The sequence below is a fragment of the Protomyctophum parallelum genome (genome assembly GCF_964188405.1).
Source record: "Protomyctophum parallelum genome assembly, chromosome: 23".
Taxonomy (NCBI): Eukaryota; Metazoa; Chordata; class Actinopteri; order Myctophiformes; family Myctophidae; genus Protomyctophum; species Protomyctophum parallelum.
The window spans coordinates 14,683,523-14,698,792 of record NC_139715.1 but is presented as its reverse complement, the minus strand read 5'-3'; the positions used below and the strand labels follow the sequence as shown (position 1 = coordinate 14,698,792).

The following is a 15,270-nucleotide window of genomic DNA, read 5'->3' as shown; positions in this document are numbered from 1 at the left end:
GGAGAAGTAAAGATTATTTCACATTTAACTGAGCTGAAAAAGAATGGAGTATAGTTCCCCTTGTGGCTCTATAGCCGTCTGTCTTCCTGTGAGTCTACAGGAACCAGTAGGATGAAACAAGCATTATTGTTCCTGTATATGTGTGACAGGTCAAATGCGTTTCTTCCCAGCTGTTCAGTTGCTTCCTAATGGGCACAATGGGAACACAAGGGAGACCCCGGATCACTACAACTTCCTCCTGGAGAGTGGCGTGGAAAGCAAAGATAAGGGTTTCCTGGTTCCTTCTGTGCCTATTGCTGTAATAATAAAGAAAGGACACTAGTGTATTGTGCCGAGTGGCAGTGGCTCATTAGGTAGAGACATTATTTTTGTCTGGGAAACGGAAGGTTCCCAGTTTCAATCCCGTCCTGGCATCGTGTTGAAGTGTCCTTGAGCAAGACTCGGATGTATGGCTGTGTCTGTAGCTGTTTTGAGAAAAGACAACATTAACCATTATTGCCCAATCAAAATGCTGTAATTTGACACTTCAAAATCAGTTTACTGATACACAGTAGTCCAGACACCTAGCTAATGTATTTTATAACTGTTTATACATTTTGAAGGTGGGCCACAAAATGGAGCGCTTGAATAAATACATTTTATTTTGATTTTTAAATCATAGACAATACATTTGACAAATGTCTGCCAATTATTTTCCGCCAACATTTAAAGTGTGTAAGATGGGGAGTTTAGGTAAAACCCATTATCGAGACCAAAAATGGCATAGTCCTTGAATATATGAGTAACACCATTAAATAATTTCACCACTTCTAGCACTCTAGTTTTCGGTGAGAATGCAAGGAAAGGTTTTACAGAGGAGGATGGTCAAGTTAATGTGAGGAAGAACTGTTCTTTACAGGAAATAATAATTATTTTTATTTTCTCACAGATTCTAGCATTCTTGAAAACTACACTTTGTCTTTTTAAACCGTTCTGAAAGGCTCGAGGGTCACAAGACGTCAACGGTCACATCAATAACGATGTAAACATTCAGCTGAAGTCAGACAAAGAAATATGGCCTCCCCCTGGTGCCAGGCTCACAGTAAGAGTCCACCCAAGTATGCTTTTTATATACAGTGTCATATTTTGGTTCCATAGACCTTGTCAGTGTTATAATGAATTGCATTTTTATAGCGCTTTTCCAAGTGCTCAAAGCGCAAAGGTCGTCGGGCTCAGGAATCGAACTTGCGGCATGCTGTCAGGCTGCTTTAGAGCCTATGTGGTTGTGCCTTAACCTCTAGGCCATCGGCGCCCCCGAATCAGTAGTTCTTTCAAGGTTTTTCAAAAATACCAGATGTACAAGCTTACAGCGTGAGACGAAGTGTCGCGCTGTGAGCTTGTATATCTGCTATTTTTTTCATAATCGACCTGAAAATCTAAAATTACACAGACGCATATGTGTCTTATAAGTTAGAATTAGCAAAATTAGCTGATCTATGAGCTCAAGTAGATCATTTATTTTCTTTTAGTTATTTTTTGCTATTAGATTGTAGTGGTCCAGAAATGCACGAGAGAGTTAAGATAAGTGAGTTTGTTTATTGTTATAGAATGTGCATATCATAACTTTTATTTATTATTAGAAAATGTCCCCCCTGGCCCTTTCTATTTTCCGTACACACATTCAAATGTCGTACAGTGTTCAACCGTCTCATGGATGTTTGCTGTGGCCCCTCTGACATTCCGAGCTCTCAGCTTTGATTGAGGAATCTCTCTTTGACCTTCTGTTATTATTACTATGTCAGAGACACAACCCCGCTCCACATCACCTTTGAGTCCACTCCGAGGGGTGTAAAGAAAAACATCTTGCGCCTCGTTCGCAGCTGCAAGTTTGCAGGAAGCAATTATAGGCCCCCGGTCAAAGCTGTTTAATTCTCCCTCGGTTATAATTCGCCCCGTGAATGTCAGCCGCCACAACCTGGGGCGTCAGGTTACGTTCTTGAAAAGAAACAAGCCTTTGACTGGCTAATGAAGACCAGACCGTGGAACAGTGCAGCACTTGGAACCTCAGCTCAGAAACGCTGCTCGCTTCCACACAGTGGTGGAAGGTAACTAATTAGATTTAGGCCTACCCTTGATACTTGATACTACTCCACTACTGTACATCTGAGAGGCAATAAACTATAAGACTATAAAGTTACTCATTAGATACTTTGCTGATTTAGATTATGAATACAAAATATGGATTAACCACCAGCATTGTTTTATACTTGGGCTATTATAATTATCTATCTACAATCTCAACAGGTGTTGAATGATTTGAGTACTTTTACTTTGGTGCTGTAAGTAGCCTACAGTATATTTTTATGCAGATACTTTTGTACCTTTTACTCAAGTAAAAATATTGACCTCCCTCCCACAAAGCTTGAGGAGCAGCTCATTAGCCTGGTGGAGTCCGCGGCATGTCTAGACTTCTCATATGAAGAGGAGTGATTGATTTGTAGTTTCTTAACAAGGCCCTGACCTCTCCTTGGCAAGCGTTTGCCATTAATGTGCTTCGCGTGACGCTGCGAGAGTGGAATAACACGATGCAGTTGGATGTTTTACTCTCTTCCCTTCATCTCTCTCCTTCGTTTCACCTACTTTAAATCACTGGGTTGAATCACAACCACCTCTGTGCCAAGGAGGCGGGGGACCTATTTGGTTAAGGGGCGGTTTACCGCGGTACCTGCAGGATCAAATTCGCCATCCCTGCTGCAACCATGTTGTGTCTTGTCTATTCTACGTTACAGTGACTCAGCATAAGTAAGTTTATACTGTACCAATACATTAATTATCCCCACTCTCTTGAGAAGTGTTTCCTCTGGAAGTGAGTTGCCTTGAGCAAGTTCAGTGCCTGGCTCAAGGAACTACAGGGCACATCAGCAGCACGAATTCCAAAACAACTGTAAGCTGGTTTTGTTAGTAATAGTGTCCACCCTGATACTGGGAGCTCGAGGTTTGATTCCATGGCCGGGTCATACTATAAAAATGGGACCCAATGCCTCCCTGCTTGGCACTCAGCATCAAGGGTTGGATTGGGCGACATATTGCGTCATGTCTAGGGTGTGTACTTACTTGTGCATTATGGCTGGCGGTTGTACTTGTACATCAAGCCTCATCACGCTACGGAAACGGGAGATAATGGACAACATGGCGTGCAGCCGTTTACTGACGATGGGAACTTTCCACATGCATAAGTCTTCTACAAAAAAATTAATGCACAGTAAAATCCTCAGACATAATTTATCCACCCAGAGAATGTACAAATGTAACCATTTGCAGGTCAACTTGATTACATTTTGTACATTCTCTGAGAGTTCATTTTACACACTGCATGTGTCCATCCTTCTGACCGCTTTGATGAAATGCATGTGTATTTGTCTCAGAAAATGATATAGCAATTTAACCCCCAAAAAATAATTGCATGCCTTGGAATATAGGAGGCTGAAAAGGGCTTTTTTTGTACACAGAAAACGCCAAATATAACCTTCTCCCTGTCACAGCTAGCCCAGACTGAGCGTAAACAGTCTGGGCTGTGCCAAGTTCGGCCGACCGGTGGTCTCTGCGCGTCGTAACGTCACTGTTTTACCAGATGTTCCTAATTGGAAGATAATTGCTCGTTAAGGTTTGTTTGGATGTAATGAAGCGTTAAGGTGCAGTCTCGCTCAAATTATGCAGAGCCCCGGTGACAGCTAGGGTTGAAGAGTGGGTCCGCTAAGGAAACAAGCACTGGGTGAAGTTCAGGTTATTCACATAACAAAACCTATTATCGTTAGAACTATATCTTTTAGTAATGACATCATTGTGAAGGCAATCGAAACGTATCGAGAGGTAGAAAAAGATGGGCAAAGATAGAAACTTGTAGGACTGGATACACGTTCGCTTGGCAACTGAACAGCAAGGTGACATTTGTGTAACGGACACTTAAAGAGATATATTTATCACATAACCGGCATTTATTTGCCCTGGGTTGAGGGGGCTGTAAACCTGCACTTGATTGGTCAGCTGCCATATCAGCCCTGGGGATAATATACAGCATTTGACCAATGAGTGCAAATTTCAGGGTTGATGTGTTCAGACTTTGGCCATGCTCCTGCTGGAGTGTAATTTGACTTGGACCGCTCATTATAATGAGTTGTCTTTGAACTTTTGTAATTTCATGCTTATGCACGTTTTTGTACAGTATAGACCTATGTGATCTGTATTGTATGTGATGTGGGTCACAATTCATTTTATATTTTCATTATTTACTGAGACAAGCCTCGGGCCAAGAACGCAGCAGCATTGAAAGCATAACAATTTAGTCAGAGCCAAACAACATGGAACGATGCAAGCAGTGCAGAGCGCATACCACATAAACAAGGCTATAGTCCTTCCCTAGAGGGTGTAGAACGGCCACATATACAGTAGGGATGCACGATTAATCGGTAGCATTATTTGGAATTGGCCATATCGGCCAAAAAAATGCCGTATCGGAACGGTCTCAAAATAAGACAGATTATTTAATCGGTTTTCACCAGCAAAATAAATTTAAATTTCTACATTTAATTTGTGTACTCATCTCATTCAGTAGTCATTTAGTTGTGAAAACAGACACTTGGAAAAGAGTCTGCTATTTATTGATTGATTGAATACTTTATTAACAGTATCTCTGTCACTGTCAAAGAAGAAGCTGATAAAAATATCCGGGTTCCTCTTCAAGTGCTTCCCCTATTGGCTAACAGTATCTCACACAGCATATTATACATGTACTGTATTTGAGGTTTTGTTCGTTTCTCGCTCTCACCCTCTTATTGGTCACACGCACGCACACGCACACACAACACATGCAAGCACCTGTTTGCACATGCACATGCTTCCTTCATACTTGTACACAGTCACAAACACATGGGCACACACACGCACACTCTCCATGCATCCCAGCTGGGCCCAGGCTTTCCGGAAAAAAAACTAAAATAGACCCTGGGACCGACCGTGATCGGAGCCCGAGCCTCTTCCTGCATTCTGTGTGCCAGCGTCACGGAGCAGCGGCTGGATGCGACCCATGGACTTAATTTTCAATTTCCTGGTCAGGGGACCGTGCAGTGTAGGAAGCGCTTGTTACCCAGGCCAGAACCCTGCTCTCTCTTCCTGCCTGCAAAGCTTTGCACTCAGAACAAAACGGCCAGTGCTGTTTTTTTCCCAGACTGTTAGGAGCTAAGCTGGAGAAGACAAATACGAGTAGGGGGGGACAGAGACGAGTTCAAACAGCGTGCTTAATGTACCAAAAGTAGAAAGTACTCATTATACGAGACAAATAAGAGTAGGGGGCGACGGAGACGAGTTCAAACAGCGTGCTTAATGTACCAAAAGTAGAAAGTACTCATTATACGAGACAAATACGAGTAGGGGGGGACAGAGACGAGTTCAAACGGCGTGCTTAATGTACCAAAAGTAGAAAGTACTCATTATACGAGACAAATACGAGTAGGGGGCGACGGAGACGAGTTCAAACAGCGTGCTTAATGTACCAAAAGTAGAAAGTACTCATTATACGAGACAAATACGAGTAGGGGGGGACAGAGACGAGTTCAAACAGCGTGCTTAATGTACCAAAAGTAGAAAGTACTCATTATACGAGACAAATACGAGTAGGGGGGGACAGAGACGAGTTCAAACAGCGTGCTTAATGTACCAAAAGTAGAAAGTACTCATTATACGAGACAAATACGAGTAGGGGGGGACGGAGACGAGTTCAAACAGTGTGTCCCTGCATACAAACGTGTCGTGTGTGTGTGTGTGTCCCAGTTTTTTACTTGGTAAGAGTATCAATACAGCAATGTAGAAATCCTCTGTAAAGTCTGTATTTCAGTAAATGTATTTCAGTGAAAAGTACAATAGTATTGTTATCAAAAGGTACTTCACGTACCAAAAGTAGAAAGTACTCATTGTGAAGAATGTTCAATTTCACAAGTTTTTCACAAAAACATTTTTTTTGAAAAGGGCAGATCTGCAAGTGCACAATGCATTATGATGCGACGCATTGGGTGCTTGTAGATCTGCTATTTTCAAATGGCCGAAATGTATGTTGAAATGTGCATAGTAATTATAGTAACTAAAGTTTTCATAATTGTAGTGGAGTAAAATGTATGATATTTGCTTGGATAAAAAATACCTCAATCATACTTGAGTACGCAGCATTTGTAGTAAATACTTACGTACTTAGTTACTTTACACCACTGTAACTCACTGCATGCTGGTGGGACTCAAACCATGTGTATACTTTGTGTTTTAACTTCCAAATAGACTGTACTGTAAATAGTTTATCTGTTTTATATTGCTAGCTGTGAAAGTATTGTATACTATACTGAAATGTTTTGTGTGGGTGTGGCATCCACCATTCTAATTTGACTCTTCAAAACATGGTTCTGGTGATTATAAACATGATTATAGATATAATTCCAACGATTAAAAACGTGATTCATGATTCTAATCATTTTGAAACGGCGCTGATTCAGTTTCTGGCAAAAAAGGTTGTTTTGCGTTAAGGTGAAAGTAGCTGCTAGGTGCTTATCTCCTCATGTGCTGCACTTTAGACGACTAAACAATGGCGCTTTAACTGCTTGTCCGAGACCGAATGGTCCATTAAAGTCACATAACACACACAGTGTGAATGAAAACTCTGACAAAGATAAAGTACATCACGATTGTAGTTGTCAGCAGCGTCCACAAAGTCCTTGTCCCGCTGCCAATAGATGTGATGCTGCTGTGTTGACGTTGCGTGAGTGTTCCTGCATGAGCCGAGATATATTAGCGCCCGCCCAGGCTTCCATGCAGTTGTCAGGCGGAAACCTTGTATCTCTATTTTTCATCTTTTATGTTTTCCATAAAATGAATGCCCTAGAGTTGTACTTTGTGCAAAAATAACTTGCAACAATGTTGCATCTTTGTTATTGTTGCTGTTTACAGTATACAGTATACACAGCCTACAGTATAATGACAAATAAGGACACCAGGTTGCGGCGGTATACGTACATTGGCGCCACTGGGGCTCAACATGCTGCTGAATACCGTGGCCTTGGTGAATACCGTGGCCTTGGTGAATGAAGCTCTCCCGTTGAGCAACACTCGAGTTGAAGTGTCTGTCTTTTCACAGGCCAGGTGGTATATGGCAGTGTGACATGGGCTCTTTGTGGAGAGGGAATAATACGTTACTGGCTGCTGTGTGGTCTCTGTGTCTCCTCATTTGGACACGGGCTTGACCCATCGCCCGGCTGGGTGATTAAAGGACGGTCTATATCTCATCCTATAGTAGCAGATTCTTGAGAAAACACGTTCCAAAGGAGCTCTTTATTGTGAGGCCATTCTATTTGGAATGTTTCTACTTATTGAAAGCAACTGAAAGCAAAACGACCTTCCAAAAAGTATTTATTTAGTTTGTTGGTTGGATTCTGAAGATTATACTTGCGGTTAACTTACAATGCAGATGCCACTCTTGTCTGTCATTTGTTTGGTACAGTAGATTGTTTGGTCTGTCAGTTGGTTTGTTGATCGGTTGGTCGGTCAGTCTGTCACTGTCTGTCTGCTGGTCCAAATGTTTCAACCGAGAGACACTTTGTCAGTAATTATGTGCTTGTTGCGTTGAGCGTTGACATCCATCCTTGGTAAACTCAGCATTGTTGGGGTATTTGTTAGGGATGTCCTGATCACATTTGATCCCGATCTGATTCCGATCATTTGATTTTGAGCATCTGTCTAACAGATTTTTCTATTTATAGAACATTTTATTAACGTTTATGCCCAAACCACAGACAATATCCAGTCTAATATCATGTTTATGGATATAATATTGATACTAGGGATGTCCCGATCACGTTTTAGAATTAGATGAGATTGCTGTATAGGTGTTCCATAGCTGGGCCCCCCTGTATCAGATGGAGAACTGACACAGACCAGTACGGAACTTTGGGAGATGTAAATGATTTGCCTGTCTCGTATTGAAGTGGTGCACATCACTGTTGAACTGGAAAAAGTCTTTACATGGCAAAGGAGATGAAACTGGCTGGAACAATACTTTGAAAATAAAGTTGCAGGTTTGGTATGCATTTAAATAAAGATTGGTAAAATATGGAGTTGTTTGAAAAGAGGGGCAGAATGAGCAGACAGTCCTTGTGGAGGAGAGGTTGATCCTGTGACCTCGGGAGCCGATCTCATTTCAAAGACAAGGTTGTTGTTTCGAGGTGCCACCGCTTGACCTCTGACCTCTGACGCCTGGCTGAACTTGAAGGCACGTCTTCATCCCTCCCAGTCAGCCAGCCAGTCGGGATGAATTAGATCATTCTCCTAAGCAGCAGCAGGATGAGTTAGGATGCTGTGGGACGGACGGACGCTGGGGTTGAATGGAAAGCAATTAAAGGATAATAACCTTAAACCTTATTGCGGTTGGACTCCCGTGACAGACGCTATTTGTTTGAGAGAGAGATCTGTGACCTGCTCAGGAAATGGCAGATGTAAAAGAGACACAGAGAGATGGAGAGTAGACATGTGAGGAATGCAGCATATTGGATAACTTGGGTGAGCAGAGGGAGAGAGAGACTTTAACCATTCAAACCCTATTTTAAATATGTGCACATTGAAGTGAGTTTAACCACTTATGCCCCATTTTAAAATATTCTACGAGCTCATCAGTTGTGAGCTTGAAGATTTTTTTTCTTTTTTTCTTTAGATTTATTTATTTATAGTCCTGGTTGAAAGTGGCGCATTGATTGATATGAACCAAATTCAGTTCATGCTGCTACGAGCTGAAGGCACCTTAGATGATGTCAGGCTATATATGAGGCCTCACTCCTCTGGACGGTTGGACCAACTGGAGGCTCCAAACTACTCTGCTACTGTCTGAACTGACCGGTACTGACCTCACTGGAGAGAGGATGGAGAGAGGGAGAGGCAGGTTGAGCACGGGACTCACCCGGGGACTTTTTTGTCACAGAGGTCCTCCTCAGGTGGCCAGGGGGCTTTTGTTGTCATCACAGTTTAGTTTAGTTGTTTGTTGTTGTTGAGGGATCCGAGCCAGCAGCACCTGTCTGATCCTGATCAGATCTCCCTGGCTCTCAGGCCGCCTCGCAGGAAGTGGAGGCTTCCTACCAGGAAGTGGGTTCCTGGGAGCCTCTTGTAGAGGACAATGTGCTCTCTCTCGCCGCAGGATGCTGTACACCTGCAATACTCTCTCTCTCTCTCTCTCTCTCTCTGTCTCTCTGTCTCTCTGTCTCACACTAGTACAAACAGATCTACAATCTCCCAATGTGGTACGGATCTAGGTGCAGTGATCTTGTAGATTTGCTATTTTCACTACTTCGGGTCGCAGGCAAACATGTAACTTTGGGTCTTGAGCTATAAAGTTTTACTAACCGCCGGAGTAGACGACATCTGCGTTCTGGCTTCTGGTGTAAGCCCTTCCTCATCTAAATTAACAGCTTTGTGCCTCCAAGACCCGTTACCCCTGATTTATACTTTGTCGTGCACCAAAGATAGCAGATGTACAGTAGAAACTAGACAAAGTGCCAATCGGCACAGGTCTCCACCAGGGCAGGTCAGGTTGTGGCCTCATGGTGGCGCTATAACAGGCTGTTGAGGAAGATTTGGGCCGGAGGTTCGTGTTCGAGGGATGCAGGAGGTACAATGTTTTTCCATGTGTGCATACATAAGTTGTATACAGATCGATGCAGTTATAGCTAAAAACAGGAATTGGCCTGTTATAGCGCCACCGTGAGGCTGATTTTGAGGAAAAAATTGTGGCATGTCGTCCTCGGCCTAGTGAAAATGTGCGTGTATAATTTAACGGAAATTGCACACTGTGTTTGTGATTTGTGGCCTTTTTTTCGAAATGGACGAATCGTGTGAGCTTTGGAAGCCAATCTTAGCCAATCAGGATGTAAGATGGGAAATGGTGCCGCTCCGTGTTGATCACATGACTATGGAGATAGTGTATACCGATTTGCGTGAAATTTGGATAAAATCTGAAGGAGTAATAATAGAAAATGTGTTTTACATATGTCGGCCTCCTGGTGGCGCTATAAAGAGCAGATGTGAAAAATTCCAGGCAAAGGTTTTTCCTTGGCCTCTAGGGAGTTGGCATACAAAGTTATCCACAGATCCGTGCAGTTAGAGGTAAAAACACTTTTCGGCCAGTTATAGCGCCACCTTGAGTCTGAGTTGAAATTGTTCATGTGGCATTTCGTCCTCGGCCTAGTGGGAATGTGGGTGCACAATTTCAGGGAAATCACGCGATGTGTTCATGATTTGCAGCATTTTGTTTGAAACTGAGCACTCCTGTGAACTTTGGAAGCCAATCTTAACCAATCAGGATGGAGTGTGAGAAATCTGAATGACCGGTTTCGTTGAATGGCTCTAGAGAGACTGTGTACCAATTTGTGTGATGTTTGGACAAAATCTGTAGGTGTACTGTGCAAAAACTTGTTTTGCACAAAGCAGCCTCCTGGTGGCGCTATAACAGGCCGTTCTGGAAAGTTTGGGGCAGAGGTTCATCGTTGGCATCCAGGGAGTGTGTGTGCAAAATTTGGCATCGACCGGGTTAACGGTGGCCGAGATTAGCTGCTCACGGACACACGGACGGACGGACGGACGGACGGACGGACACACACACGGACGGACGGACACACGGACGGACGGAGTGCAAAACATACTCTCCCCACATGCCTTCGGCCTGGTGGAGACAACTATGAATATGTACAACTTCTAAATCAGGCTTTATATTATAAGGCAGGCCCTGGGCACAGCTGGCTGGGAATTGGACTAGGTGCAGGGGATTAGCAAGCACCTTTTTTGGGGATGGCGTCCAAGATGCTCCACCACGGTTGGAAGCACGCTTTGACTGTGGCAGAACAGTGAAACCTTTTCATTTCAAGACACCCTCCCCACCCCCAACCCGTGGTTTGTTACATAATAGCAGAGCTACAAGCTCATAGCGTGGCACAAAGTGACTCTCGTGTCACTTTTGCTTTTGAGGCACACAATCTCTCTCTCTCTCTCTCTCTCTCTCCTTCTCCCTGTCTCTCTCTGGCTTTCGTTCTTTCTCAATTGTAGTCTTTCCTATTGTCTATATATCACTTCCTTGCCTTATTTTCTCTTTCTCTCCATTCTTTCGCCCCCTTTTACCTTCCTCTATCCTCTTTCTGTCTCTTCCTCTCCTCCCCCCTCTTCCAGTTCCTCTCCCCTTGTTGCTCTCTCTCTCTCTCTCTCTCTCTCTCTCTCTCTCTCTCTCTCTCTCTCTCTCTCTCTCTCTCTCTCTCTCTCTCTCTCTCTCTCTCTCTCCTCTCTCTCTCTCTCTCTCTCTCTCTCTCTCTGTCTCTCTGTCTCTCTGTCTCTCTCTCTGTCTGTCTGTCTGCCTGGGAACGGTAGTGTTTGTCATATCGACTAACAGGTTGTTTTGTGCCCTGACACCAGTGACTCAGTTCCTCAGCTTAGTCATGGAGGTGTGTGTGTGTGTGACTTGGTTCCTGTGTGTGCAGATGTGTGGCAGGGACGTGACGACAGCCAGAACTTCCTGCAGAGGTTCGATGCCCAGCTGGTCCGTGAAGAGAAGAGGGAGGAGGTTGAAGATGAGGTCAGAGTTCAGGTGAGACGCACAGGCACACATGCATACACACACGCGCACACGGCAGATGACTCCATTCCTCCAGGTAATGAAGTATGCACCAGGTCAAGCATCAAGGTCACAGGTTTAATCCCTCCAGTAACCAAGTGCATCCATCCCTGTCCATGTCTGACCCTCTGCCTGCTCAGCGGCACTGAGCCCTCTGGTGAAACTCATCTGTCTCTATGTGAGTGGTTCAACTCAAACATTTTAATTTCAAGGACCCCCACAGCTCTGAGAGCGTACAAATGGACCCGTAAGGGAATACAAAATGGTTCCAATTGTACACTCTCAGAGTTACAGGAACCCCCTCAAGTAACCGTGAGGTTCCCTGGACCCCACTTTGAGAACCACTGGTCTATATCAAATTATATCTACTAGTCCATAGACATATGACACACCCCCCTACTTCCCCCCCCCCACCCCCCTACTAAATCTCTGGGACTCATTTCTAACGCTTATTGTGTTACTCTTTGGGTATATTTGTACATTTCCACCTTCAGTCGATGCTTCATATACATATGAGTGAAAATGCCGGGGTGATCGGTTTATTTTTCAAACACAGTTCGAGGCGATCTAAAATCCCCCTATGGAGATTACAATGCAAATAAAAAGTACACAAACCTGGGGACTGACGCCCTCTACTGACAGTGACGTCAGCATTTCGGTGCTCTATGGGCTATAGTTCCAAACATTGCCCCTATGGCTGGAACTATCCCATTGAGATAGAATGAGCACTTCCGCATTCCATTGTTACAATGGGAGTCAACGCTAGTGTCGCCACTCTCTTACTAGATTACTCTGGGAGTAGTATAAGAAAATGACTTCTATCAATTACACACCCAAATGTAATTCATTGAGATTTGTTTTTGTGTGGATTCCTGAGTCAATAGGAGACTCGGTAGGAGACTCCGCCAGGCATTAAATTATAGCCCAGGAATGCGACAAAAACAAACAATAAAATCTCCATGAATTCAAGGCTTCATGGGGTGTGTAATTGATAGAAAATAAGTAAAATCTGTTAATCGGTCAACTAATCTTTTAAAGAGGTACCTCGAATCAAACTGTGCAGCGCTTACGAGCAAAGTTCTCAGTCATGGAAGTAATTAAAGGCCAACTCGGCAAAATACATTTTCTTTTGTTGTAAACGCCAGAGTCAGATCAGTGGTATTATTGAGCAGACCACCGACATGGATGCATATGTAAGACAAGTAGACCATGAACCTGTCTGCCCTCAGTCTCACCTCTCCTCTGGGATCAGCAGCTACCTTCAGCTGCACGTCCAGGCAAGCACTGGAACCGTGATCTGGAACACATCTCGATCTGTCTCTGTCTCTCTGTCTCTCTGTCTCTCTCTCTCTCTCTCTCTCTCTCTCTCTCTCTCTCTCTCTATCTCTCTCTCTCTTGATGCCACTGAATTAATTTAATTCATTCATATTTTACGTCATTCCTTAAACCATTAAAAATGGAAAAGCTATATTTATTTGGCTATTGAAAAAGTAGCAGATATAGTGCGTGCTATTCTTGCAAAATTGTGTGGAAATCTTTGAAAAGGTTTGAGCACCACTGATATAGAAACACCTTTTTTCAGAAAGCTTTTAGGATTTAGAAGACATTTGTTGAATCAGGTCTTAATGGGTTAATGTCTATAATGTGTTTTCCGAATATTTGATAAATTATGAACACATACAATGTATACCGACACATTTTTACACCACGGCACATTTCTCTCTCAGGACAAAGCAACCTTGACATTGAACTCATCATGGACGGGTGCCCCTGTGGGGTTCTCGGGTCACTGGTTGCGTGTGTGCGTCGTATGAAACGACATCTGTGAATGATTCACGCGTGTGCAATCTCCTCTCCAATGCACCGAGCCGCCCTGTGTGTAATCTCCTTTCCGAGCGAGGAGGGGCAAAATATGAGCACTCAGTGGAGTTTTCACATGAACCATAGCATCCCTATTCGGGGGACGGACATTCACCCATAAAGACCCGATGATCTGCTTCTACAAATGTCTTCTAAATCCTATAACAGTTTTATGAAAAATGTGTTGGTGGTTCTCAAACTTTTTCATGTCAAGGAAAGGACCCCCAACATGATATCTGCCCGTGGGCCCCCATGTAAAAACATGTGTTTTATGCATACGGAACCCCCGGTTTGCACACATTTTCACTATTCCAAAAATTCCAGATCTACAACCTCAGTGCTCATAGAGAATAGCCAAAGTATAAAATGATGGTCAAAATCTAAAATGACAGACGCTTTCCTGGCCAATCTGTATGTTCACAACGCAGTTTCTCCAAAGATATGTGGTGCAGAGTGGAGAAAAAAAGAAGAAGAATGCAGCCTAGTATAAACCCCTGGGGCATTCTGGTCAACAACAGTAAGCAAATAGGGTTTTAGTGGTTAAGTAATTTCTCTGTCTCCGGCAGAGGTTTGACTCTCTGCCCAGACCTGAGCCCCGGGCCAGGCCAAGCAGGGAATCAAACCGATCATCATCACCACTCAATCAAAGATTATGGTGTTGAAATGTAGGTTCTGTTTTTTTTTGCTGTCAGTATCAGGGACGTGCAGAGATTGTTAGGGAGGCAGGGGCTGAAATCCCGTAAGGGGGCACTTTTGGACAAAAATAGCAAATAGCAGATCTACAAGTTCACAACGTGTCGTTGGAAGTGGGACTCATAAAATGTCCTTGTGACTCATCTAAAAGACCCTCCCTGCATCCCGGGACTCATTGCATTGAAAACCTATTTACATCACTGCATTTGTAGAATCGTCCTCGGGTCTAAATGGGTTAAGCTCTCGTCGTCTCTGGCTTCTGTCTCACTCAGGCTTTCTTTGTATCTCTGTTTTTTGTCTTCAAGGTGGATGAACTGATGAGGCAGGAGTTGAAGAACCTCAAGTTGGCCGTGGATAGAGACAAGGGGAAGAAAAAGAAAAAGCCAAAGAAGGGCATCAAGAAGGTGAATAAATTGTGTTTGTGGAGTCGACTAGATTTAGATAATTTGATTGTGCCCAGACAATTAGACCCCTATCTGTGTCTGGTTTATAAAGCCTGATTTATATATGAGCCGAACTTTACTGTGACATGGCCTGCTCAACTCTCCTAGACATTTGAATTCAGATTATACTCATCCTAGATCAGGAACGACTAGCTCCTCTCCAAAAGGCTTTTTTTTTTTAAATCTTTCAACACAAATTATTAGTCTGTTCCACAGTCTCAGACATATAAGCTGTCACTCTAAGTACCTTTCATGCTATCAAACTCTACACAGGGTTTTATTTTCTCTTATCTTTTATTTCTTCACGAGTATGTGCAGTTTGCAAGAGGAACTTGGCTTGGCATTCTGTGGTTTCGGCCAAAATAACTGGAATTGTTGACAGGGAGATGGAGAGTCCAAGGGTGACGTGCCAAAATAGCTTGTAAAAAATAAAATAAGGTTGCAGAATACTGAGAAAGGCAGTGGGGGGGTGTGTGTTGTGAACTCCAAACCTAATTCTATACAGTGTCAAATAATTATGTTTACTGAACACTTGACTTTTTCTTTTCACTATATATAGGCTATATATAATATACTAATTTCTCTATGGAGAATAACATGGGGTCATCTTAAAAT

General features: G+C 43.3%; 1 protein-coding gene across 1 annotated transcript in view; it reads left to right on the top strand.

Annotated features, from left to right (window-relative positions):
- The window catches only part of drc11 (dynein regulatory complex subunit 11), a gene marked incomplete at its 5' end in the record, with an annotated part of 102,889 nt that overhangs the window by 48,625 nt on the left and 38,994 nt on the right, over positions 1-15,270 (top strand). Inside the window, 2 exons of the mRNA XM_083758384.1 lie at positions 11,526-11,632; positions 14,518-14,616. Coding sequence (XP_083614510.1) covers positions 11,526-11,632; positions 14,518-14,616 — 206 coding nt within the window. The remainder of the gene's footprint in view (positions 1-11,525; positions 11,633-14,517; positions 14,617-15,270) is intronic.